Below are 26,617 nucleotides of genomic sequence, written 5' to 3'. Positions count from 1 at the left end.
TGGCACACACAAGCTTGAAAGGGTTTGGAAAAGATTTACGAGAATGTTGCCAGGACTAGAGGGTGTGAGAAGAAACCTTTTCACCCAGAGAGTTGTGAATTTGTGGAATTCTCTGCCACAGAGGGCAGTGGAGGCCGATTCACTGGATGGATTTAAAAGAGAGTTAGATAGAGCTCTAGGGGCTAGTGGAATCAAGGGATATGGGGAGAAGGCAGGCACGGGTTACTGATTGTGGATGATCAGCCATGATCACAATGAATGGTGATGCTGGCTCGAAGGGTCGAGTGTTCCTGCACCTGTGTTCCTGTGTTGCTGTGTGACGATGGTGACCGTGTGTGTGTGGACAGGTGTACATCACGGCCGGCACGGTGTACGGGCTGGAGGGACAGCTGAATGAGCTGGAGGAGTGTGCGCGGAGTATCCACAGCCTGACCACCGAGACCAAGCTGTCCGACCTGGAGGACCAGGTGGCCACGGCCGCAGCACAGGTGCACCAGGTGGAGCTGCAGGTAGGTGGGGAAACGCCGAGCCCGCGCCGAGCCCACGCCGACCAGCGCTCCTCACACACACACACGTACGCCTGCCAATGTCCCATGTTAGTCTGGACATTTTGGGCTAAATTGGTTTGTCCCGTACGGGAACCCCCTTGCCCCGTATTAGGCCCGGGGGACGCTGTAGGCCCGGACACTGTCGGCCCAAATATTGTAGGCCCGGACGCTGTAGGCCCAGACACTGCAGGCCCGGACACTGCAGGCCCGGACACTGTAGGCCCCGACACTGTAGGCCCGGACGCTGTAGGCCCAGACACTGCAGGCCCGGACACTGCAGGCCCAGACAGTACAGGCCCGGACACAGTAGGCCCGGGGAACGCTGTAGGCCCAGACACTGTCAGCCTGGGGGACGCTGTAGGCCCGGACAGTGTGGTCCCGCACATTGTAGGCCCGGACACTGTAGGCCCGGACACTGTAGGCCCCGACACTGTAGGCCCGGACGCTGTAGGCCCGGACACGGTAGGCCCGGACAGTGTAGTCCCGCACATTGTAGGCCCGGACGCTGTAGGCCCGGACACGGTAGGCCCGGACATTGTAGGTCTGGACAGTCTATGTCCGGAGGCCTGGGCGCCACCTAACGGAGGTTGCGTAGCAACCCGCCTCCCAGACCGGGTGGCCACCATTGGTGGAGTGGGAGCTTGTGGCCGCTAGCTGGGTGAGGCACGTGGGGCGGTGACGTCACCTTGTCCCGTATTTGGGAGTGAGATAGTTGGCAACCCCTACTCACACTATCCTACACACTGGGGGCAATATACATTTATACCAAGCCAAATAACCTACAAAGCTGCAGGTAGGTGGGGAACTAGGCCCATCACCCACCGAGTCCACGCCGACCAGCGATCCCCGCACACTAGCACTCTTCTACAAACTAGCGATAACTTACAGAAACCAATTCACCTACAAACCTGCACGTCTTTGGAGTGTGGGAGGAAACCGGAGCACCTGGAGAAAACCCACGCAGGTCACAGGGAGAACGTACAAACTCCGTACAGACAGCGCCCGTAGTGGGGATGGAACCCGGGTCTCTGGCGCCGTGAGGCAGCAGCTCTACCCACTGCACCACTGTGCCGCACCAATGGCACTAAAGATGCGTGGGTTCACGTCTGATGAGCGTTTGACTGCACGGGGCCTCCATTCGCTGGAGTTTCGAGGGATGAAAATTACTGGATGCCTAATGTCGGCACGGTGGCGCAGCGGTAGAGTTGCTGCCTCACAGCGCCGGAGACCCGGGTTCCACCCCGACTACGGGTGCCGTCTGTACGGAGTTTGTACGTTCTCCCCATGACCTGCATGGGTTTTCTCCGGGTGCTCCGGTTTCCTCCCACACTCCCAAGACGTGCAGGTTTGTAGGTTAATTGGCCTCTATTTCCTCTCGCCAACTAGAGAGCGGTCCTGACCTCCCATCCACCTCATTGGAGACCCTCGGACTATCTTTAATCGGACTTTACTGGACTATAACTTGCACTGAATGTTATTCCCTTTATCCTGTATCTGTTTATTATAGATACCTCGATTATAATCATAGAAACATAGAAACATAGAAAATAGGTGCAGGTGTAGGCCATTCGGCCCTTCGAGCCTGCACCACCATTCAATATGATCATGGCTGATCATCCAGCTCAATAACCTGTACCTGCCTTCTCTCCATACCCCCTGGTCCCTTTAGCCACAAGGGCCACATCTAACTCCCTCTTAAATATAGCCAATGAACTGGCCTCAACTACCTTCTGTGGCAGAGAATTCCACAGACTCACCACTCTCTGTGTGAAGAAATGTTTTCTCATCTCGGTCCTAAAAGACTTCCCCCTTATCCTTAAACTGTGACCCCTGGTTCTGGACTCCCCCAACATCGGGAACAATCTTCCCGCATCTAGCCTCTCCAACCCCTTAAGAATTTTATCTGTTTCTATAAGATCCCCCCTCAGTCTTCTAAATTCCAGCGAGTACAAGCCCAGTCTATCCAGTCTTTCCTCATATACAAGTCCCGCCATCCCAGGCATTAATCTGGTGAACCTTCTCTGTACTCCCTCTAAGGCAAGAACGTCTTTCCTCAGGTTAGGAGACCAAAACTGCATACAATACTCCAGGTGCGGTCTCACCAAGGCCCTGTACAACTGCAGCAGAACCTCCCTGCTCCTAAACTCAAATCCTCTTGCTATGAATGCCAACATACCATTCGCTTTCTTCACTGCCTGCTGCACCTGCATGCTTGCTTTCAATGACTGGTGCACCATGACACCCAGGTCACGTTGCATCTCCCCTTCTCCCAATCGGTCACCATTCAGGTAATACTCTGCTTTCCTGTTCTTGCCGCCAAAGTGGATAACCTCACATTTATCCACATTATATTGCATCTGCCATGCATTTGCCCACTCGCCTAATCTATCCAAGTCACTCTGCAGCCTCCTAGCATCCTCCTCGCAGCTAACACTGCCACCCAGCTTCGTGTCATCCGCAAACTTAGAGATGTTGCATTCAATTCCCTCGTCCAAATCATTAATATACACTGTAAATAACTGGGGTCCCAGCACTGAGCCTTACGGTACCCCACTAGTCACTGCCTGCCATTCTGAAAAGGACCCGTTTATTCCTACTCTTTGCTTCCTGTCCGCCAACCAATTTTCTATCCACCTCAACACTGAACCCTCAATACCGTGTGCTTTAAGTTTGTACACCAATCTCCTATGTGGGACCTTGTCAAAGGCCTTCTGAAAGTCCAGATACAACACATCGACTGGTTCTCCCTTATCCACTCTACTAGTTATTGTCTTACCACTGACTGGTTAGCACGCAACAAAAAAATGTTTTCATTACCTCAGTACATTGCCCCTTGTGTGTAGAGAGTGGATGCGAATGGCAAGCTAATGACATGTTGGCCTTCATAACGAGAGGATTTGAGTATAGGAGTAAAGAGGTCCTTCTGCAGTTCTGCAGGGCCCTAGTGAGACCGCACCTGGAGTATTGTGTGCAGTTTTGGTCTCCTAATTTGAGGAAGGACGTCCTTGCCATTGAGGCAGTGCAGCGTAGGTTCACCAGGTTAATCCCTGGGATGGCGGGACTGTCATATGAGGAAAGATTGGAAAGACTGGGCTTGTATTCACTGGAGTTTAGAAGGATGAGGGAGGATCTTATAGAGACATATAAAATTGTAAAAGGACTGGCCAAGCTAGATGCAGGAAAAATGTTCCCAATGTTGGGGGAGTCCAGAACCAGGGGCCACAGTCTAAGAATAAAGGGGAGGCCATTTAAAACTGAGGTGAGAAAAAACTTTTTCACGCAGAGAGTTGTGAATGTGTGGAATTCTCTGCCACAGAGGGCAGTGGAGGCCAAATCACTGGATGAATTTAAGAGAGAGTTAGATAGAGCTCTAGGGGCTAGTGGAATCAAGGGATATGGGGAGAAGGCAGGAACGGAGTACTGATTGTGGATGATCAGCCATGATCACATTGAATGGCGGTGCTGGCTCGAAGGGCCGATTGGCCTCCTCCTGCACCTAGTCTCTCCGTGCCTGCATGCCCGAATGCGCCCAGCGTCCCGTGAACTGTTGCGTTTGCTGCAGGTGTCGGACATTGAGCGCAGGATCTCAGCGCTGAACGTAGCGGGGCTGAACGTGGTTCCCTGCGGGCGACTCCTAAAGAAACGCAACCTGCCGGACGTGAAGGTGAGACCCCATCTGCTGCTGGACCTCCCGCAGGTGACCGCTCCTCTCCCCTCTCCCTCCGTCCCGCCCCACCCCCGCGCTCCCACTAGTTTCACCGTCCCCCTGATTTAATATCGCTGGTTGTACGCCTCGTTGCCAACTTCCCCTCAGCCAATAATCAACCATCCCACATATTCTTTGAACTGAATCCCCTTTGATCTGTCCCTTTCACACCCTCCCCTTCCATAACTCTGTGCCTCCCCCTCTCCTGACTCTCAGTCTGAAGAAGGGTCTCAACCCAATATGTCACCCATTCCTTCTCTCCAGAGATGCTGCCTGACCCGCTGAGTTACTCCAGCACTCTGTGAAACGTCACCTATCCATGTTCTCCACAGATGCTGCCTGACCCGTTGAGTTACTCCAGCACTCTGTGTCTACCTCCTGTGTCAGTGGTGGGTTGATGATGGGTGTGTCCCCTTGTGTTTTGTTGCAGGCCGAGACCATTGATTCCTCAAGGCACCAGAGGAGGAAGCTGCCTGCCCCGCCGATCCAAGGTACCCGCCCGGTATAGCCACAGTCACCCATCTACACGAGGCTCATCCCCGGGATGGCGGGACTGTCATATGTTGAAAGACTGGAGCGACTGGGCTTGTGTACACTGGAATTTAGAAGGATGAGAGGGGATCTTATTGAAACGTATAGGATTATTAAGGGATTGGACACGCTAGAGGCAGGAAACATGTTCCCAATGTTGGGGGAGTCCAGAACCAGGGGCCACAGTTTAAGAATAAGGGGTAGACCATTTAGAACGGAGATGAGGAAAAACCTTTTCAGTCAGAGAGTTGTGAATTTGTGGAATTCTCTGCCTCAGAAGGCAGTGGAGGCCAATTCACTGGATGCTTTCAAGAGAGAGCTGGATAAAGCTCTTAATGATAGACTGAAGAAGGGTCTCGACCCGAAACGTCACCCATTCCTTCTCTCCCGAGATGCTGCCTGACCTGCTGAGTTACTCCAGCATTTTTGGAATAAATACCTCCGATTTGTTAAGGATAGCGGAGTCAGGGGGTATGGGGAGAAGGCAGGAACGGGGTACTGATTGTGGATGATCAGCCATGATCACAATGAATTGCGGTGCTGGCCCGAAGGGCCGAATGGCCTCCTCCTGCACCTATTGTCTATTGTCTATTGCACCTCCTGCCTAAACCACCCGCTAACCGGCCTTCAGTTTAGTTTAGAGACACAGAACGGAAACAGGCCCTTCAGCCCACCGAAACCACGCCGCCCAGCGATCCCCGCACACTAACACTATCCTACACACACACTAGGGACAATTCACATTTACACCAAGCCAATTAACCTACAAACCTACACGTCTTTGGATTGTGGGAGGAAACCGGAGCACCCGGAGAAAACCCACGCAGGTCACGGGGAGAACGTACAAACTCCGTACAGACAGCACCCGTAGTGGGGATGGAACCCGGGTCTCTGGCGCCGTGAGGCAGCAGCTCTACCGCTGCCCCACCGTGCCGAGCTGCCCCACCGTGCCGAGCTGCCCCGCCGTGCCGAGCTGCACCGCCGTGCCGAGCTGCCCCGCCGTGCCGAGCTGCCCCGCCGTGCCGAGCTGCCCCGCCGTGCCGAGCTGCCCCACCGTGCCGAGCTGCCCCACCGTGCCGAGCTGCCCCACCGTGCCGAGCTGCCCCACCGTGCCGTGTACTCCTGTCACTGGACTTCTGGGAACAGCAGGGTATTAGCTCCAGGCTCAGTATTGTCTCGTGTTCCAGGTACAGTGAAAAGCTTTGTTTTGCATGCTGTCCAATCAAATCAGATAATATTATAGAATACTAGACCAAGTGGACCCGTTGTGCCCAAACCTCTCCTCATTGGTGCAGCCCCCTCCCCTCTACCCCCTCCCCTTCCCCCCTTCCCACCTCCCCCCCTTCCCCCCTTCCCACCTCCCCCCCTTCCCACCTCCCCCTCCCCCCTTCCCACCTCCCCCCCTTCCCCCCTTCCCCCCTTCCCACCTCCCCCCCTTCCCACCTCCCCCCCTTCCCACCTCCCCCCCTTCCCCCCTTCCCACCTCCCCCCCTTCCCCCCTTCCCACCTCCCCCCCTTCCCACCTCCCCCCCTTCCCCCCTTCCCACCTCCCCCCCTTCCCACCTCCCCCTCCCCCCTTCCCACCTCCCCCCTCCCCCCTTCCCCTCCCTCCCCACTCCATCCCCCTCAACCACCCTTATCCCCCCCACCCTCCCCCCCCCTCCCTCCCCCCCCTCCTCCCTCCACCCCCTCCCTCCTTTCACTCCTAGGAGATAGATTTAAACTTTAAAATGTGAATAGCTGTCACACCGATTACAATGAAACTTGTTCCATTAGCACCAAAGGGACGACGGTGAGTAAGGTGGGCCTACAATTGTCACGCTATCCTGCACCGTTTTGGCTGTAGTTCAGGAACAAACAAACAAACAAACGAGAGTTTTAGTATCTAGATAAAAACAGGGGTGTAATGCTGAGGCTGTATAAGGCTCTGGTCAGGCCACACTTGGAATATTGTGAGCAGTTTTGGGCCCCATATCTGAGGAAGGATGTGCTGGCTCTGGAGAGGGTCCAGAGGAGGTTTACAAGAATGATCCCAGGAATGAGTGGGTTAACATATGATGAGCGTTTGTCAGCACTGGGCCTGTACTCACTGGAGTTTAGAAGGATGAGGGGGGACCTCATTGAAACTTACAGAATAGTGAGCGGCCTGGATAGAGTGGATGTGGAGAGGATGTTTCTACTAGTGGGAGAGTCTAGGACCAGAGGGAACAGAATTAAAGGACATTCCTTTAGAAAGCAGATATGGAGGAAATTCTTTCGTGGAATTCTTGGCCACAGAAGGTTCTGGAGGCGAAGTCAATGAATATTTTTTTAAGGCAGAGATTAACTGGTACTTGCTTAGTACGGGTATCAGGGGTTATTAGGGAGAAGGCAGGAGAATGGGGTTAGCAGGGAGAGTAGATCAGCCATGATTAAATGGTGGGGTAGACTTGATGGGCCGAATGGCTCAATACTGTTTCCATGTCTTATGGTCTTATGTGCCCACATTTGGCCCATTTCACTCTAAACCTTACATGTGCTGTGCTGTTTGATGCTCTTAAGGTTTTTGGGCTAAATTGGTTTGTCCCGCAAGGGACCACTGTAGACCCGGGCACTGTAGGCAGGACACTGTAGGCCCGGACACTGTAGGCCCGGACACTGTAGGCCCGGACACTGTAGGCCCGGACACTGTAGGCCCGGACACTGTAGGCCCGGACACTGTAGGCCCGGACACTGTAGGCCCGGACACTGTCGGCCCGGACACTGTAGGCCCGGACACTGTCGGCCCGGACACTGTAGGCCCGGACACTGTAGGCCCGGACACTGTAGGCCCGGACACTGTAGGCCTGGACACTGTAGGCCCGGACACTGTCGGCCCGGACACTGTAGGCCCGGACACTGTAGGCCCGGACACTGTAGGCCCGGACACTGTAGGCCCGGACACTGTCGGCCCGGACACTGTAGGCCTGGACACTGTAGGCCCGGACAGTGTAGGCCCGGACACTGTAGGCCCGGACACTGTAGGCCTGGACAGTGAAGGCCCGGACACTGTAGGCCTGGACACTGTAGGCCTGGACAGTGAAGGCCCGGAGGCGCAGGCGCTGCCTAACCGAGGTTGCGTAGCAACCCGCTTCCCGGTCCTGGGCGGCCGCCATTGGTGGAGTGGGAGCACCTGGCCACTGACTGGGTGAGGACACGTGGGGCTCGGGGCGGTGACGTCACCTTGTCCCTTATTTGGGAGTGAGATAGTTGGCAACCCTCGATGCTCTATATATAGTATGTTGTACAGCACAGTCTGGGAACTGTCTGAAGGAGGGTCTCGACCCGAAATGTCACTTATTCCTTCTCTCCAGCGATGCTGTCTGGCCCGCCGAGTTGGTCCAGCTTTTTGTGTCTATTTTCGCTATAGACAGTCATGCTACCTGTATACAGGTTAAATACAGTCTATATATTGTATAGAGTTTAGGTGTACAGGATGTGAAGAGGATGTTAGGAGGTTGCAGGGTGACCTGGACAGGTTGAGTGAGTGGGCAGATGCGTGGCAGATGCAGTATAATATAGATTAATGTGAGGTTATCCACTTTGGCGGCAAAAACAAGGAGGCAGATTATTATCTCAATGGTGTTAGGTTAAGTAAGGGGGAGGTGCAGCGAGACCTGGGTGTCCTTGTACACCAGTCACTGAAAGTTGGCGAGCAGGTACAGCAGGCAGTGAAGAAAGCTAATGGCATGTTGGCCTTCATAACAAGAGGATTTCAGTATAGGAGTAAAGAGGTCCTTCTGCAGTTGTATAGGGCCCTGGTGAGACCACATCTGGAGTATTGTGTACAGTTTTGGGCTCCTAATTTAAGGAAGGACATCCTTGTAATTGAGGCAGTGCAGCGTAGGTTCACGAGATTGATCCCCGGGATGGCAGGACTGATATATGAGGAAAGATTGAAAAGACTAGGCTTGTATTCACTGGAGTTTAGAAGGATGAGAGGGGATCTTATAGAGACATATAAAATTATAAAAGGACTGGACAAGCTAGATGCAGGAAACATGTTCCCAATGTTGGGGGAGTCCAGAACCAGGGGCCACAGTCTTAGAATAAAGGGGAGGCCATTTAAAACTGAGGTGAGAAAAAACTTTTTCACCCAGAGAGTTGTGAATTTGTGGAATTCTCTGCCACAGAGGGCAGTGGAGGCCAATTCACTGGATGGATTTAAGAGAGAGTTAGAAAGAGCTCTAGGGGCTAGTGGAATCAAGGGATATGGGGAGAAGGCAGGCACGGGTTACTGATTGTGGATGATCAGCCATGATCACAATGAATGGCAGTGCTGGCTCGAAGGGCCGAATGGCCTCCTCCTGCACCTATTTTCTATGTTTCTGTCTCTATATTTCTATAGGTATACACACTGTATACGTACAGTCTATATACAGGCTCTATACAATATACTGTGTAGGGATATAATTTATATACTGATATACAGCCTATATACAGTGTTACACTACATATATATAGTCTGTAGAAGGGTCTCGACCCGAAACGTCACCCATTCCTTCTCTCCCGAGATGCTGCCTGACCTGCTGAGTTACTCCAGCATTTTGTGAATAAATCGATTTGTACCAGCATCTGCAGTTATTTCCTTATACTATATATAGTGTATATATACAAGCTATATACAATATGTGGTATATATGCAGGCGATATACAGACTCTACACAACATAGGTACAGACTATATACAGTCTGAAGCAGGGTCTCGACCAACACGTCACCCATTCCTTCTCTCCAGAGATGCTGCCTGACCCGCTGAGTTACTCCAGCACTCTGTGTCTATCGACAGTATACAATATATGTACACAGTCTGTACAACACCTATGTACAGTGTACAGTATGTGTGCAGGCTGTGTTATGTATACTGTGTGGAAAGATGCTGGTTTAAATCGATGGTGGACACAAAATGCTGGAGTAACTCAGTGGGTCAGGCAGCATCTGTGGGGAACATGGATAGGTGACGTTTCTCAGTCTGAAGAAGGGTCTCGACTCGCAACGTCACCCATTCCTTCTCTCCCGAATGCGGCCTGACCCGCTGAGTTACTCCAGCATTTTGTGTCCACAGTCTGTATACCTGTGACACCTGTAAACAGTCACCTGTGCCTTGGCATCAGTTCCCCATTCACCTGTGCAGTCACCCAGCACCTGTCCTGTTACCTGCTCGCTCTACCTGGATGTGAGCTGTCCCTGTCTCCCAGCATCTGCCATGCTCCTGCCCAGCCTTGTCTCTTGGAACAACCTATTCTTGGATGTAATGATAAAGCCGGGTGGGTTTTTAATTATCTGCTCCTCTCCCCACTGTGAACATCTGTCCGTGCACCTTATCAAACGTTGTCAAATATTGCAATCTTGCTGTGTTTCATTGCCACATTGATCTTTGCCTCTTGATTGGACAATGTGTGATCGCAACACCTGTGCAGACTCGGTGAATCTGTGCGTTCGATGCGATCTGTTATATTACTAACAAAGTCAGGGAGTTTGTGAAGTGTCTCCGAGATGGATTGTTAGAGCAGCTTGTACTGGAGCCTACCAGGGAGAAGGCAATTCTAGATTTAGTGTTATGTATTGAACCTGATTTGATAAGGGAACTCGAGGTAAAAGAGCCATTAGGAGGTAGTGACCACAATATGATAAGTTTTAATCTACAATTTGAGAGGTAGAAGGGAAAATCGAAAGTGTCAGTATTGCAGTTGAACAAAGGGAGCTCTTGGTATGAGGGAGGAGCTGGCCAGGTTTGACTGGAAAGGGCCCCTAGCAGGGAAGACGGTGGAACAATAATGGCGGGTATTTCTAGGAATAATGCAGAAGTTGCAGAATCAGTTCATTCCAAAGAGGAGGAAAGATTCTAAGGGGAGTAAGAGGCACCCGTGGCTGACAAGGGAAGTCAAGGACAACATAAAAATAAATGAGAAGAAGTATAACATAGCAAAGATGAGCAGGAAGCCAGAGGATTGGGACACTTTTAAAGAGTAAACAGAAGATAACTAAAAAGGCAATACAGGGAGAAAAGATGAGGTACGAGGGTAAGCTAGCCAATAATATAAAGGAGGAGAGTAAAAGCTTCTTTAGGTACACGAAGAGGAACAAAAATAGTTAAGACAAATGTTGGTCCCTTGAAGGCAGAAGCAGGTGAATTTATTATGGGGAACAAGGAGGTGGCAGATGAGTTGAACCAGTACTTTGGATCTGTCTTCACTAAGGAAGATACAAACAATCTCCCACAGGTTGTGTGAGTGGGCGGATGCATGGCAGATGCAGTTTAATGTGGATAAATGTGAGGTTATCCACTTTGGTGGAAAGAACAGGAATCTAACTTTGGTGTCAAGTTAGGAAAAGGGGGAGTACTAAAAGATCTGGGTGTCCTAGTTCATCAGTCACTGAAGCATGCACGTACAGCAGGCAGTGAAGAAAGCTAATGGCATGTTGGCCTTTATGACAAGAGGAGTTGAGTATAGGAGCAAAAAGGTCCTTCTACAGTTGTACCGGGCCCTGGTGAGACCACACCTGGAGTACTGTGTGCAGTTTTGGTGTCCAAATTTGAGGAAGGATATTCTTGCTATTGAGGGCGTGCAGCGTAGGTTTACTAGGTTAATTCCCGGAATGGCGGGACTGTCGTATGTTGAAAGACTGGAGCGATTGGGCTTGTATACACTGGAATTTAGAAGGATGAGAGGGGATCTTATTGAAACATATAAGATTATTAAGGGATTGGACACGTTAGAGGCAGGAAACATGTTCCCAATGTTGGGGGAGTCCAGAACCAGGGGCCACAGTTTAAGAATAAGGGGTAGGCCATTTAGAACAGAGATGAGGAAAACCTTTTCACTCAGAGAGTTGTGAATCTGTGGAATTCTCTGCCTCAGAAGGCATTGGAGGCCAATTCAATGGATGCTTTCAAGAGAGAGTTAGATAGAGCTCTTAAGGATAGCGGAGTCAGGGGGTATGGGGAGAAGGCAGGAACGGGGTACTGATCGAGTATGATCAGCCATGATCACATTGAATGGTGGTGCTGGCTCAAAGGGCCGAATGGCCTCCTCCTGCACCTATTGTCTATTGTCTAAACCTGTAGGAAAAAAAATTGTAGATGCTGGTTAAAATTGAAGGTACACACAGGGTGCTGGAGTAACTCAGCGGGTCAGGCAGCATCTGTGGAGAACATGGATAGGTGACGTTTCACAGAGTGCTGGAGTAACTCAGCGGGTCAGGCAGCATCTGTGGAGAACATGGATAGGTGACGTTTCACAGAGTGCTGGAGTAACTCAGCGGGTCAGGCAGCATCTGTGGAGAACATGGATAGGTGACGTTTCACAGAGTGCTGGAGTAACTCAGCGGGTCAGGCAGCATCTGTGGAGAACATGGATAGGTGACGTTTCACAGAGTGCTGGAGTAACTCAGTGGGTCAGGCAGCATCTGTGGAGAGAAGGAATGGGTGACGTTTCGGGTCGAGACAAGCCTGTACGTCTTTGGAGTGTGGGAGGAAACCGAAGATCGCGGAGAAAACCCACGCAGGTCACGGGGAGAGCGTACAATCTCCGTACAGACAGCACCCGTAGTCGGGATGGAACCCGGGTCTCCAGCGCTGTGAGGCAGCAACTCTACCCCCTGCGCCACCATGCCACCCAATATTGATTCCAATATTAATCAGAGAGTGTTTGCTTTCTGAATGACAGCAGGTGGTTCAGATAATGAAGAGTGAGCTGGCAGAGTGCTAATGCCTGGTCCTTGGTAGTCCAGCACCCGATAAGGTCCTGCTATGAAACTGTGAATTGTTTAATACACCCGGAAAGATGAGGCTTTAATGTAAAGACAAAATCGGTCACATCCGGGATTTAATTACCAGCAATATTTCCCACTGTGGATATTTGCATACCTTATCAAACTTTGATAAATATTGTTATCTTCCAACATGTTCATTGCAGCATCTATCTCCACTGTTAGTTGGATGTGTGATAAGTTCAGAAGTTCATAAACAGAGGAGCAGAATTAGGCCATTCGGCCCGTCAAGTCTACTCCACCATTCAATCATGGCTGATCTATCTCTCCCTCCTAACCCCATTCTCCTGCCTTCTCCCCATAACCCCTGACACCCGCACTAATCAAGAATCTGTCTATCTCTGCCGTAAAGATATCCACTGACTTGGCCTCCACAGCCTTCTGTGGCAAAGAATTCCACAGATTCACCACCCTCTGACTAAAGAAATTCATAGAAACATAGAAAATAGGTGCAGGAGGAGGCCATTCGGCCCTTTGAGCCAGCACCGCCATTCATTGTGATCATGGCTGATCATCCACAATCAGTAACCCGTGCCTGCCTTCTCCCCATATCCCTTGATTCCACTAGCCCCTAGAACTCTATCTAACTCTCTTTTAAATTCATCCAGTGAATTGGCCTCCACTGCCCTCTGTGGCAGAGAATTCCACAAATTCACAACTCACTGGGTGAAAAAGTTTCTTCTCACCTCAGTTTTAAATGGCCTCCCCTTTATTCTTAGATTCCTCCTCATCTCTTTGCTAAAGGATCGTCCTTTAATTCTGAGGCTGTGCCCTCTGGTGCTGGACTCTCCCACTAGTGGAAACATTCTCTCCACAAACCGTGTTGTGTGTCCATATGTGGAGTATTGCGTGGAGTTCCAGTCGCCACGTCACAAGAGGGATGGAGACTTTGGAGAGGGTGCAGAGGAGGTTTACCAGAACGATTCAGATTCAGTTTGTTGTGGTGAGATGAAATGATGTAGGAAGGAACTGCAGGTGCTGGTTTACACTGAAGATAGACACAAAATGCTGGAGTAACTCAGTGGGTCAGGCAGCATCTGTGGAGAACATGGATAGGTGACGTTTCACAGAGTGCTGGAGTAACTCAGCGGGTCAGGCAGCATCTGTGGAGAACATGGATAGGTGACGTTTCACAGAGTGCTGGAGTAACTCAGCGGGTCAGGCAGCATCTGTGGAGAGAAGGAATGGGTAACGTTTCAGGTTGAGACCCTTCTTCAGACTCAACCCGAAACATCACCAAGTCCTTCCCTCCAGAGATGCTGCCTGACCCGCTGAGTTACTCTGTGAATCGTCACATATCCATGTTCTCCACAGATGCGAATGGTATGTTAGCATTCATAGCAAGAGGGCGAATGGTATGTTAGCATTCATAGCAAGAGGATTTGAGTTTAGGAGCAGGGAGGTTCTGCTGCAGTTGTACAGGGCCTTGGTGAGACCGCACCTGGAGTATTGTGTGCAGTTTTGGTCTCCTAACCTGAGGAAAGACGTTCTTGCCTTAGAGGGAGTACAGAGAAGGTTCACCAGATTGATCCCTGGGATGACAGGACTTTCATATGAAGAAAGACTGGATAGACTCGGCTTGTACTCGCTGGAATTTAGAAGACTGAGGGGGGATCTTATAGAAACATATAAAATTCTTAGGGGGTTGGAGAGGCTAGATGCGGGAAGATTGTTCCCGATGTTGGGGAAGTCCAGAACCAGGGGTCACAGCTTAAGGATAAGGGGGAAGTCTTTTAGGACTGAGATGAGATAACATTTCTTCACACAGAGAGTGGTGAGTCTGTGGAATTCTCTGCCACAGAAGGTAGTTGAGGCCAGTTCATTGGCTATATTTAAGAGGGAGTTAGATGTGGCCCTTGTGGCTAAAGGGATCAGGGGGTATGGAGAGAAGGCAGGTACAGGTTACTGAGCTGGTTGATCAGCCATGATCATATTGAATGGCGGTGCAGGCTCGAAGGGCCGAATGGCCTACTCCTGCACCTATTTTCTATGTTTCTATGTTTCTATGCTGCCTGACCCGCTGAGTTACTCCAGCACTTTATTTCTATCTCCAGTACAAACTTGCATCTGCAGTTCCTTCCTACACATTTAGACCTGCCGAGACCCTGGAGATAACGAGCCTCTTAGTCGTGTGAACGGCATGTGTACCATCCGTGGATGATTACTCATGACAAGGCCACGTCTTTCTGGAAAAGATGAGAGGGCTTTGGTTGAGGGGATTAATCTTGACTAAAGAGCAGCCCTCTGAAAGCTGCCCTACTTTTAAGCTGTGTTTGAAAACCAGCGGCCAACACTAGTAAAAGCATCTTAATGAATTGTTCACAGTGAAGACACACTTCAGAGGCTGAAGAGTAGCTCATTAATCACGAGAGCTTCCATTTGCCAACAAAACAAAAATCATTAATCATCAAATGTGGAGAAAGTGTATTGAGTGGGACAAGGGCGGGTTTCGCTGGAAGTAGAGCGTGGCTTTGCTAAATAGAAACATACGTAGAAACATAGACAATAGGTGCAGGAGGAGGCCACTCAGCCCTTCGAGCCAGCGTCGCCATTCATTGTGATCATGGCTGATCATCCACAATCAGTAACCCGTGCCTGCCTTCTCCCCATACCCCTTCATTCCACTAGCCCCTCTCTTTTAAATCCATCCAGTGAATTGGCCTCCACTGCCCTCTGTGGCAGAGAATTCCACAAATTCACAACTCTCTGGGTGAAAAAGTTTTGTTCTTAAAACTGCATCTTCCGGATTATGTCCAGAAATTCCTGCCATTGCTGTTCCACCATCATTCCTGCTAGGATCCCTTTCCATGTCGACCTTGGCCAGCTCCTCTCTCATGCCTTCATAGTCCCCTTTGTTCAACTGCAACACTGACACTTCCGATTTAACCTTCTCCCTCTCAAATTGCAGATTAAAACTAATCATATTATGATCACAACAATCATATCATGGTCACTACAAGGCTGAATAATGGCTGAACCTTCATAGACTGGGCTTCTTGCTGACCGAAGGCGGTGCTTGTAACAGGACAGAGTGTCCTAGAGACACACAACACGGAAACAGGCCCTTCAGCCCAACTCACCCACACCGACCAACATGCCCCATCTATACTAGTCCCACTCACCCACACCGACCAACATGCCCCATCTACACTAGTCCCACCCACCCACACAAACCAACATGCCCCATCTATACTAGTCCCACTCACCCACACCGACCAACATGCCCCATCTATACTAGTCCCACTCACCCACACCGACCAACATGCCCCATCTATACTAGTCCCACCCACCCACACAAACCAACATGCCCCATCTATACTAGTCCCACTCACCCACACCGACCAACATGCCCCATCTATACTAGTCCCACTCACCCACACCGACCAACATGCCCCATCTACACTAGTCCCACCCACCCACACAAACCAACATGCCCCATCTACACTAGTCCCACCCACCCACACCGACCAACATGCCCCATCTACACTAGTCCCACCCACCCACACAAACCAACATGCCCCATCTACACTAGTCCCACCCACTCACACCGACCAACATGCCCCATCTACACTAGTCCCACCCACCCACACCGACCAACATGCCCCATCTACACTAGCCCCACCCACCCACACCGACCAACATGCCCCATCTACACTAGTCCCACCCACCCACACCGACCAACATGCCCCATCTACACTAGTCCCACCCACCCACACCGACCAACATGCCCCATCTACACTAGTCCCACCCACACCGACCAACATGCCCCATCTACACTAGCCCCACCTGCCCACACCGTCCAACATGCCCCATCTACACTAGTCCCACCTGCCCACACCGACCAACATGCCCCATCTACACTAGTCCCACCCACACCGACCAACATGCCCCATTTACACTAGTCCCACCTTGCCCACACCGACCAACATGCCCCATCTACATTAGTCCCACCCGCCCACACCGACCAACATGCCCCATCTACACTAGTCCCACCCACCCACACCGACCAACATGCCCCATCTACACTAGTCCCACCCACCCACACCGACCAACATGCCCCATCTACACTAGTCCCACCCACCCACACCGACCAACATGCCCCATCTACACTAGTCCCACCCACCCACACCGACCAACATGCCCCATCTACACTAGTCCCACCCACCCACACCGACCAACATGCCCCATCTACACTAGTCCCACCCACCCACACCGACCAACATGCCCCATCTACACTAGTCCCACCCACCCACACCGACCAACATGCCCCATCTACACTAGTCCCACCCACCCACACCGACCAACATGCCCCATCTACACTAGTCCCACCCACCCACACCGACCAACATGCCCCATCTACACTAGTCCCACCTTGCCCAAACCGAGAAAACAATCCATGTCTGTCTAACCTCTCCCTGTAGATGAAACCCTCTAATCCAGGCATCATTCTGTTAAAGATAGACACAGAGTGCTGGAGTAACTCAGCGGGTCAGGCAGCATCTGTGGAGAACATGGATAGGTGACGCTTCACAGAGTGCTGGAGTAACTCAGCGGGTCAGGCAGCATAGAAACATAGAAACATAGAAAATAGGTGCAGGAGTAGGCCATTCGGCCCTTCGAGCCTGCACCGCCATTCAATATGATCATGGCTGATCATTCAGCTCAGTAGCCTGTACCTGCCTTCTCTCCATACCCCCTGATCCCTTTAGCAAAAAGGGCCACATCTAACTCCCTCTTAAATATAGCCAATGAACTGGCCTCAACTACCTTCTGTGGCAGAGAATTCCACAGATTCACCACTCTCTGTGAGAAGAAATGTTTTCTCATCTCGGTCCTAAAAGACTTCCCCCTTATCCTTAAGCTGTGACCCCTGGTTCTGGATTCCCCCAACATCGGGAACAATCTTCCCGCATCTAGCCTGTCCAACCCCTTAAGAATTTTATCTGTTTCTATAAGATCCCCCCTCAGTCTTCTAAATTCCAGCGAGTACAAGCCCAGTCTATCTAGTCTTTCCTCATATGTAAGTCCCGCCATCCCAGGGATCAATCTGGTGAACCTTCTCTGTACTCCCTCTAAGGCAAGAACGTCTTTCCTCAGGTTAGGAGACCAAAACTGCACACAATACTCCAGGTGCGGTCTCACCAAGGCCCTGTACAACTGCAGCAGAACCTCCCTGCTCCTAAACTCAAATCCTCTTGCTATGAATGCCAACATACCATTCGCTTTCTTCACTGCCTGCTGCACCTGCATGCTTGCTTTCTATGACTGGTGCACCATGACACCCAGGTCACGTTGCATCTCCCCTTCTCCCAATCGGTCAACATTCAGGTAATACTCTGCTTTCCTGTTCTTGCCGCCAAAGTGGATAACCTCACATTTATCCACATTATATTGCATCTGCCATGCATTTGCCCACTCGCCTAATCTATCCAAGTCACTCTGCAGCCTCCTAGCATCCTCCTCGCAGCTAACACTGCCACCCAGCTTCGTGTCATCCGCAAACTTAGAGATGTTGCATTCAATTCCCTCGTCCAAATCATTAATATACACTGTAAATAACTGGGGCCAGAGATCCTAGGGTGACGGAGGAACTGAAGGAAATTCACATTAGGCAGGAAATAGTGTTGGGTAGACTGATGGGACTGAAGGCTGATAAATCCCCAGGCCCTGATGGTCTGCATCCCAGGGTACTTAAGGAGGTGGCTCTAGAAATTGTGGACGCATTGGTGATCTATAGATGTTCTATAGATTCAGGATAAGTTCCTGTGGATTGGAGGGTAGATAATGTTAAGAAAGGAGGGGGAGAGAAAATGGGTAATTATAGACCAGTTAGCCTGACATCAGTGGTGGGGAAGATGCTGGAGTCAATTATAAAAGAAGAAATTGCGGAGCATTTGGATAGTAGTATAAGAAAATAACTGCAGATGCTGGTACAAATCGATTTATTCACAAAATGCTGGAGTAACTCAGCAGGTCAGGCAGCATCTCGGGAGAGAAGGAATGGGTGACGTTTCGGGTCGAGACCCTTCTTCAGACTGATTTGGATAGTAGTAACTGGATTCTTCCGAGACAGCATGGATTTACGAAGGGGAAATCATGCTTGACTAATCTTCTGGAATTCTTTGAGGATGAAACTCGTAAAATGGACAGGGGAGAGTCAGTGGATGTGGTGTACCTTGACTTTCAGAAAGCCTTTGACAAGGTTCCACATAGGAGATTATTGGGCAAAGTTAGAGCACATGGTATTGGAGGTAGGGTACTGACATGGATAGAAAATTGGTTTGGTAGACAGGAAACAAAGAGTAGGGATTAATGGGTCCCTTTCAGAATGGCAGGCAGTGACTAGTGGGGTACCGCAAGGCTCGGTGCTGGGACCGCAGCTATTTACAATATACATTAATGACTTGGATGAAGGGATTAAAAGTACCATTAGCAAATTTGCAGATGATACAAAGCTGGGTGGTAGTGTGAACTGTGAGGAAGATGCTATGAGGTTGTAGGGTGACTTGGACAGGTTGTGTGAGTGGGCGGATGCATGGCAGATGCAGTTTAATGTGGATAAGTTTGAGGTTATCCACTTTGGGGGTAAGAACAGGAAGGCAGAGTATTATCTGAATGGTGTCAAGTTAGGAAAAGGGGACGTACAACGTGATCTGGGTGTCCTAGTGCATCAGTCACTGAAAGGAAGCATGCAGGTACAGCAGGGAATGAAGAAAGCCAATGGAATGTTTGCCTTCATAACAAGAGGAGTTGAGTATAGGAGCAAAGAGGTCCTTCTGCAGTTGTACAGGGCCCTAGTGAGACCGCACCTGGAGTACTGTGTGCAGTTTTGGTCTCCAAATTTGAGTAAGGACATTCTTGCTATTGAGGGCGTGCAGCATAGGTTTACTAGGTTAATTCCCGGAATGGCGGGACAGTCATATGTTGAAAGACTGGAGCGACTAGGCTTGTATACACTGGAATTTAGAAGGATGAGAGGGGATCTTATTGAAACATATAAGGTTATTAAGGGATTGGACACGTTAGAGGCAGGAAACATGTTCCCAATGTTGGGGGAGTCCAGAACCAGGGGCCACAGTTTAAGAATAAGGAGTAGGCCATTTAGAACTGAGATGAGGAATTTGTTTTTCACCCAGAGAGTTGTGAATCTGGAATTCACTGCCTCAGAAGGAAGTGGAGGCCAATTCTCTGGATGCATTCAAGATTAGCTGGATAGAGCTCTTAAGGATAGCGGAGTCAGGGGGTATGGGGAGAAGGCAGGAACGGGGTACTGATTGAGAATGATCAGCCATGATCACATTGAAAGGCGGTGCACATTGAATGAAGGGTCGAAGGGCCGAATGGCCTCCTCCTGCACTTATTGTCTATTGTCATCTCTGGAGAACATGGATAGGTGACCTTTCAGGTCGGAGTAACCTTCCTCAAAGTAAAGGGGGTGTATCTTTGTTAACTAGCAGCATCCTGACAATACTTTGTTCCTATAAGAAAATAACTGCAGATGCTGGTACAAATCTGGGCGGCACGGTAGCGCAGCGGTAGAGTTGCTGCTTTACAGCGAATGCAGCGCCGGAGACTCAGGTTCGATCCTGACTACGGGTGCTGCACTGTAAGGAGTTTGTACGTTCTCCCCGTGACCTGCGTGGGTTTTCTCCGAGATCTTCGGTTTCCTCCCACACTCCAAAGACGTACCGGTATGTAGGTTAATTGGCTGGGTAAATGTAAAAATTGTCCCTAGTGGGTGTAGGATAGTGTTAATGTACGGGGATCACTGGGCGGCACGGACTTGGTGGGCCGAAAAGGCCTGTTTCCGGCTGTATATATATGATATGATATGAAATCGAAGGTATTTATTTCACAAAATGCTGGAGTAACTCAGCAGGTCAGGCAGCATCTCAGGAGAGAAGGAATGGGTGACGTTTCGGGTCGAGAAGGGTCTGAAGAAGGGTCTCGACCCGAAACGTCACCCATTCCTTCTCTCATGAGCTGCTGCCTGACCTGCTGAGTTACTCCAGCATTTTGTGAAATAAATACTTTGTTCCTCTTGTTTTGTCTGGAGTTTGTGTGCGTGTTGCATTTTGGGAAGTCAAAGCAGGGCCTAGAGCTCTAGGGGCTAGTGGTATGATGGGATCTGGGGAGAAGGCAGGCACGGGTTACTGATTGTGGATGATCAGTCATGATCACAATGAATAGCGGTGTTGGCTCGAAGGGCTGAATGGCCTCCTCCTGCACCTATTGTCTGTGTTTCTATGTTTCTCCATTGGCTCAGGACTCTCTCTCATTCCCTGAATTTATTTCTCAATTTTTTTGTAGGAGAGAGATTGGACATCTTTGGGCCCAGCGCCAGGCACGGATTGTTTCAAGATAACACGGCAACACAAAACCCAAAGCACGAGGAGATCGCAACTGAAACAGCTGCCGTGAGTGGCCCCCTCTTGCAACGTACAGCTTTATCTTGGTTTTAGTTTAGAGACACAGTGCGGAAACAGGCCCTTCCCCACCGAGTCCGCGCCGACCAGCGATCCCCGCACACTAACACTATCTCACACACACTAGGGACAATTTACAATTTTTACCGAAGCCAACTAACCTACAAACCTGGACGTCTTTGGAGTGTGGGAGGAAACCGGAGCGCCCGGAGAAAACCCACGCAGGTCACGAGGAGAACGTACAAACTCCGTACAGACAGGGCCCATAGTCGGGATGGAACCCGGGTCTCTGGCGCCGTGAGGCAGCAGCTCTACCCGCTGCACCACCGTGACGCCCTCCGACAGACAATAATGGCCAATGCTGGCCAGTTATCTGTAGACTTGTTTAGGTTTAGGTTTATTATTGTCAACCTCTTCCCTGCAGCCCACCTGATGTACACACCTTGCCCCCCTTTATCATAAAAACATAGAAACATAGAAAATATGTGCAGGAGGAGGCCATTCGGCCCTTCGAGCCAGCACCGCCATTCAATGTGATCATGGCTGATCATCCACAATCAGTAACCCGTGCCTGCCTTCTCCCCATATCCCTTGATTCCACTAGCCCCTAGAGCTCTATCTAACTCTCTTAAATCCATCCAGTGAATTGGCCTCCACTGCCCTCTGTGGCAGAGAATTCCACAAATTCACAACTCTGGGTGAAAAAGTTCCTTCTCACCTCAGTTTTAAATGGCCTCCCCTTTATTCTTAGACTGTGTCCCCTGGTTCTGGACTCCCCCAACATTTGGAACATTTTTCCTGCATCTAGCTTGTCCAGCCCTTTTATAATTTTATACGTCTCTGTAAGATCCCCTCTCATCCTTCTAAACTCCAGTTAATACAAGCCCAGTCTTTGCAATCTTTCCTCATATGACAGTCCCGCCATCCCGGAGATTAACCTGGTGAACCTACGCTGCACTGCCTCAATAACCTCAATATCATCCAATTATGACCCCTCCTCTGGCTTCACAATAGCACGGCTTCCATCCTATCTCCTTATCTCACTCCTTTTGTCTTTTCATCTTCAGGTATGCCCATCCATCTGCCTATCAAACGCCACTCGCTTGTATCCACCTATCACTTGCCAATCTCTGCCCCACCCCCTCCACTCTCCCAGCTCCCCCCCCCCCTCCCGTCATTAGCTTGACCTTGCATTATCATGTACCTGACCCAAAACGTCACCTATCCATGTTCTCCACAGATGCTGCCTGACCCACTGAGTTACTCCAGCACTCTGTGAAACGTCACCTATCCATGTTCTCCACAGATGCTGCCTGAACCGCTGAGTTACTCCAGCACTCTGTGTCTTTTTTTGTAAACCAGTATCTGAAGTTCCTTGATAGACACAAAATGCTGGAGTAACTCAGCGCGTCAGGCAGCGTCTGTGGAGAACATGGATAGGTGACATAGAAACATAGACAATAGGTGCAGGAGGAGGCCATTCGGCCCTTCGAGCCAGCACTTCCATTCAAAATGATCATGGCTGATCATCCACAATCAGTAACCCGTTCCTGCTTTCTCCCCAAATCCCTTGATTCCGCTGGCCCTAAGAGCTGAATCTAACTCTCTCTTCAACACATCCAGTGAATTGGGGGGAGGGAATGCAGGAGTTACTTGAACCGAGCGAGATAAATCAGCATTGATACCGTGGGGGTGTACGCTGCCCATCCATGAGTTGCTGGTCCTCCAGTTTGTGGTTGACCCAGGACAGAAGGGTCAGTGTGGGAATGGGAGGGGGAGTTAAAGTGTTTGGTAACTGGGAGATCAGCTGGGACCAGGCGGACTAAGCGGACATGTTCAGCAAAACGATCGCCCCGTCTGCGCTTGGTCTCGCCGATATCTAGGAGTTGATTTTGTTCAGGAATAGATCGGGTAGATGCACAGAGTCTCTTGCCCAGAGTAGGGGAATCGAGGACCAGAGGACACAGGTTCAAGGTGAAGGGGAGAAGATTTAATAGGAATCTGAGGGGTAACGTTTTCACACAGAGGGTGGTGGGTGTATGGAACACGCTGCCAGAGGAGGTAGTTGAGGCTGGGACTATCCCATCGTTTATGAAACAGTTGGACAGGTACATGGATAGGACAGGTTTGGAGGGATATGGACCAAGCGCTGGCAGGTGGGACTGGTGTAGCTGGGACATTGTTGGCTGGTGTGGGCGAGTTGGGCTGAAGGGCCTGTTTCCACACTGTATCACTCTGTGACCTGGAACAGCGGATATAGTGCAGTTCAGTTTATTGTCCCGTGTACCGAGCGAGGTACAGGGAAAGGCTTTTGTTGCATTTTAACCAGTCAGCAGAAAGACAATACATGATTACAATCGAGCCGTTCACAGTGTACAGTTACAGGATAAAGGGAATAACGTTTAGTGCAAGGTAAAGCCAGCAAAGTCTGATCAAGGATAGTCTGAGGGTCACCAATGAGGTAGATAGTAGTTCAGCACTGCTCTCTGGTTGTGGTGGGACGGTTCAGTTGCCTGATAACAGCCGGGAAGAAACTGTCCCTGAATCTGGAGGTGTGCGTTTTCACACTTCTGTACCTCTTGCCCGATGGGAGAGGGGAGAAGAGGGAGTGGCCGGGGTGAGACTGGTCCTTGATTATGCTGCTGGCCTTGCCGAGGCAGCGTGAGGTGTAGATGGAGTCAATGGGAGGGAGGTTGGTTTGTGTGATGGTCTGGGCTGCGTCCACAATTCGCTGTAATGTCTTCCGGTCCTGGATGGAGCTGTTCCCAAACTAAGCTGTGGTTCGGGATAAAATGCCGACTTTGGCAATAGACAATAGACAATAGACAATAGACAATAGGTGCAGGAGTAGGCCATTCAGCCCTTCGAGCCAGCACCGCCATTCAATGCGATCATGGCTGATCACTCTCAATCAGTACCCCGTTCCTGCCTTCTCCCCATACCCCCTAACTCCGCTATCCTTAAGAGCTCTATCCAGCTCTCTCTTGAAAGCATCCAACGAACTGGCCTCCACTGCCTTCTGAGGCAGAGAATTCCACACCTTCACCACCCTCTGACTGAAAAAGTTCTTCCTCATCTCCGTTCTAAATGGCCTACCCCTTATTCTTAAACTGTGGCCCCTTGTTCTGGACTCCCCCAACATTGGGAACATGTTATCTGCCTCTAATGTGTCCAATCCCCTAATTATCTTATATGTTTCAATAAGATCCCCCCTCATCCTTCTAAATTCCAGTGTATACAAGCCCAAACGCTCCAGCCTTTCAACATACGACAGTCCCGCCATTCCGGGAATTAACCTAGTGAACCTACGCTGCACGCCCTCCATAGCAAGAATATCCTTCCTCAAATTTGGAGACCAAAACTGCACACAGTACTCCAGGTGCGGTCTCACCAGGGCCCGGTACAACTGTAGAAGGACCTCTTTGCTCCTATACTCAACTCCTCTTGTTACGAAGGCCAACATTCCATTGGCTTTCTTCACTGCCTGCTGTACCTGCATGCTTCCTTTCATTGACTGATGCACTAGGACACCCAGATCTCGTTGAACATCCCCTCTTCCTAACTTGACACCATTCAGATAATAATCTGCCTTTCTATTCTTGCTTCCAAAGTGAATAACCTCACACTTATCTACATTAAACTGCATCTGCCATGTATCCGCCCACTCACACAACCTGTCCAAGTCACCCTGCAGCCTTATTGCATCTTCCTCACAATTCACACTACCCCCCAACTTAGTATCATCTGCAAATTTGCTAATGGTACTTTTAATCCCTTCATCTAAGTCATTAATGTATATCGTAAATAGCTGGGGTCCCAGCACCGAACCTTGCGGTACCCCACTGGCCACTGCCTGCCATTCCGAAAGGGACCCATTTATCCCCACTCTTTGCTTTCTGTCTGTCAACCAATTTTCTATCCATGTCAGTACCCTACCCCCAATACCATGTGCCCTAATTTTGCCCACTAATCTCCTATGTGGGACCTTGTCGAAGGCTTTCTGAAAGTCGAGGTACACCACATCCACTGACTCTCCCTTGTCAATTTTCCTAGTTACATCCTCAAAAAATTCCAGTGGATTTGTCAAGCATGATTTCCCCTTCGTAAATCCATGCTGACTCGGAATGATCCTGTTACTGCTATTCAAATGCTCAGCAATTTCGTCTTTTATAATTGACTCCAGCATCTTCCCCACCACTGATGTCAGACTAACTGGTCTATAATTACCCGTTTTCTCTCTCCCTCCTTTCTTAAAAAGTGGGATAACATTTGCTATCCTCCAATCCGGTAGATGATGTTAGAGGGCAGATACAAAATGCTGGAGTAACTCAGCGGGTCAGGCAGCATCTGTGGAGAACATGGATAGGTGACGTTTCACAGAGTGCTGGAGTAACTCAGCGGGTCAGGCAGCATCTGTGGAGAACATGGATAGGTGACGTTTCACAGAGTGCTGGAGTAACTCAGCGGGTCAGGCAGCATCTGTGGAGAGAAGGAATGGGTGAGGTTTCGGGTGGAGACCCTTGCTCAGTTGTGAGAGGGGGTTACGTGTGTGCATTAAGCTGCCTCTTGTTCTGTGGTACAGATGTCGGGCGTGTACTGAGGACTGGGCCACGCGAACACGACCATCACTCACTGCCTCTGGTTGTCCATCGAGTGCCTTGATCCAACAGCCATGGAGACGTTTGTCCCAGAGCCTGGGCCCCCTCGCTGCCGACTGACTGGAGACGTCACCCCCTCTGCCCACCTGCCCTCTGGCAGTCAAACGTCTCGCCTTAAGTTCCATGGGCCGGTGAGAGCACAGCAAGTGGTTCCTCCATCGCTGGGCACGGTTGCTGTACAGACCCTGTGTGGTGTTTGTGTGTGTGTGTGTGTGTGTGTGTGTGTGTGTGTGTGTGTGTGTGTGTGTGTGTGTGTGTGTGTGTGGGGTGTGTGGGGTGTGTGTGTGTGTGTGTGTGTGTGTGTGTGTGTGTGTGTGTGAGGTGTGTGTGTGTGTGTGTGTGTGTGTGTGTGTGTGTGTGTGTGTGTGTGTGTGGTGTTTGTGTGTGTGTGTGTGTGTGTGTGTGTGTGTGTGTGTGTGTGTGGTGTTTGTGTGTGTGTGTGTGTGTGTGTGTGTGTGTGTGTGTGTGTGTGTGTGTGTGTGTGTGTGTGTGGTGTTTGTGTGTGTGTGTGTGTGTGTGTGTGTGTGTGTGTGTGTGTGTGTGTGTGTGTGTGTGTGTGTGTGTGTGTGTGTGTGTGTGTGTGGGGTGTGTGTGGGGTGTGTGTGTGTGTGTGTGTGTGTGTGTGTGTGTGTGTGTGTGTGTGTGTGTGTGTGTGTGTGTGTGTGTGTGGGGTGTGTGTGTGTGTGTGTGTGTGTGTGTGTGTGTGTGTGTGTGTGTGTGTGTGTGTGTGTGTGTGTGTGTGTGTGTGTGTGTGTGTGTGTGTGTGTGTGTGTGTGGGGTGTGTGTGTGTAATGTCACACAAGCTCAGTGTATTTGGGAACAACTTTACTTGTCAGTGATTTGACCAATGGCATTCTCTCGCTCGAATCAATCTAAGTCATCTCAGAATTACTTCCGAGACACTCCCTCGAATAGTGAGCGGCCTGGATAGAGTGGATGTGGAGAGGATGTTCCCACT

At 50.3% G+C, this 26,617-nt stretch overlaps 1 protein-coding gene across 1 annotated transcript in view; it reads left to right on the top strand.

The window, feature by feature from the left end:
* Window positions 1-25,971, top strand: part of LOC144601589 (rab effector MyRIP-like) — a 98,985-nt gene extending 73,014 nt beyond the window's left edge. The window contains exons 14-18 of the mRNA XM_078413801.1: window positions 348-509; window positions 4,111-4,212; window positions 4,685-4,745; window positions 20,886-20,992; window positions 25,584-25,971. Coding sequence (XP_078269927.1) covers window positions 348-509; window positions 4,111-4,212; window positions 4,685-4,745; window positions 20,886-20,992; window positions 25,584-25,601 — 450 coding nt within the window. The 3' untranslated portion in view covers window positions 25,602-25,971. The remainder of the gene's footprint in view (window positions 1-347; window positions 510-4,110; window positions 4,213-4,684; window positions 4,746-20,885; window positions 20,993-25,583) is intronic.
* Window positions 25,972-26,617: the final 646 nt, after the last annotated feature.

Source organism: Rhinoraja longicauda, chromosome 2 (genome assembly GCF_053455715.1).
Source record: "Rhinoraja longicauda isolate Sanriku21f chromosome 2, sRhiLon1.1, whole genome shotgun sequence".
Classification (NCBI taxonomy): Eukaryota; Metazoa; Chordata; class Chondrichthyes; order Rajiformes; family Arhynchobatidae; genus Rhinoraja; species Rhinoraja longicauda.
Note: the sequence above shows the minus strand (reverse complement) of the source record. Positions and strands in the feature narration are given on the sequence as shown.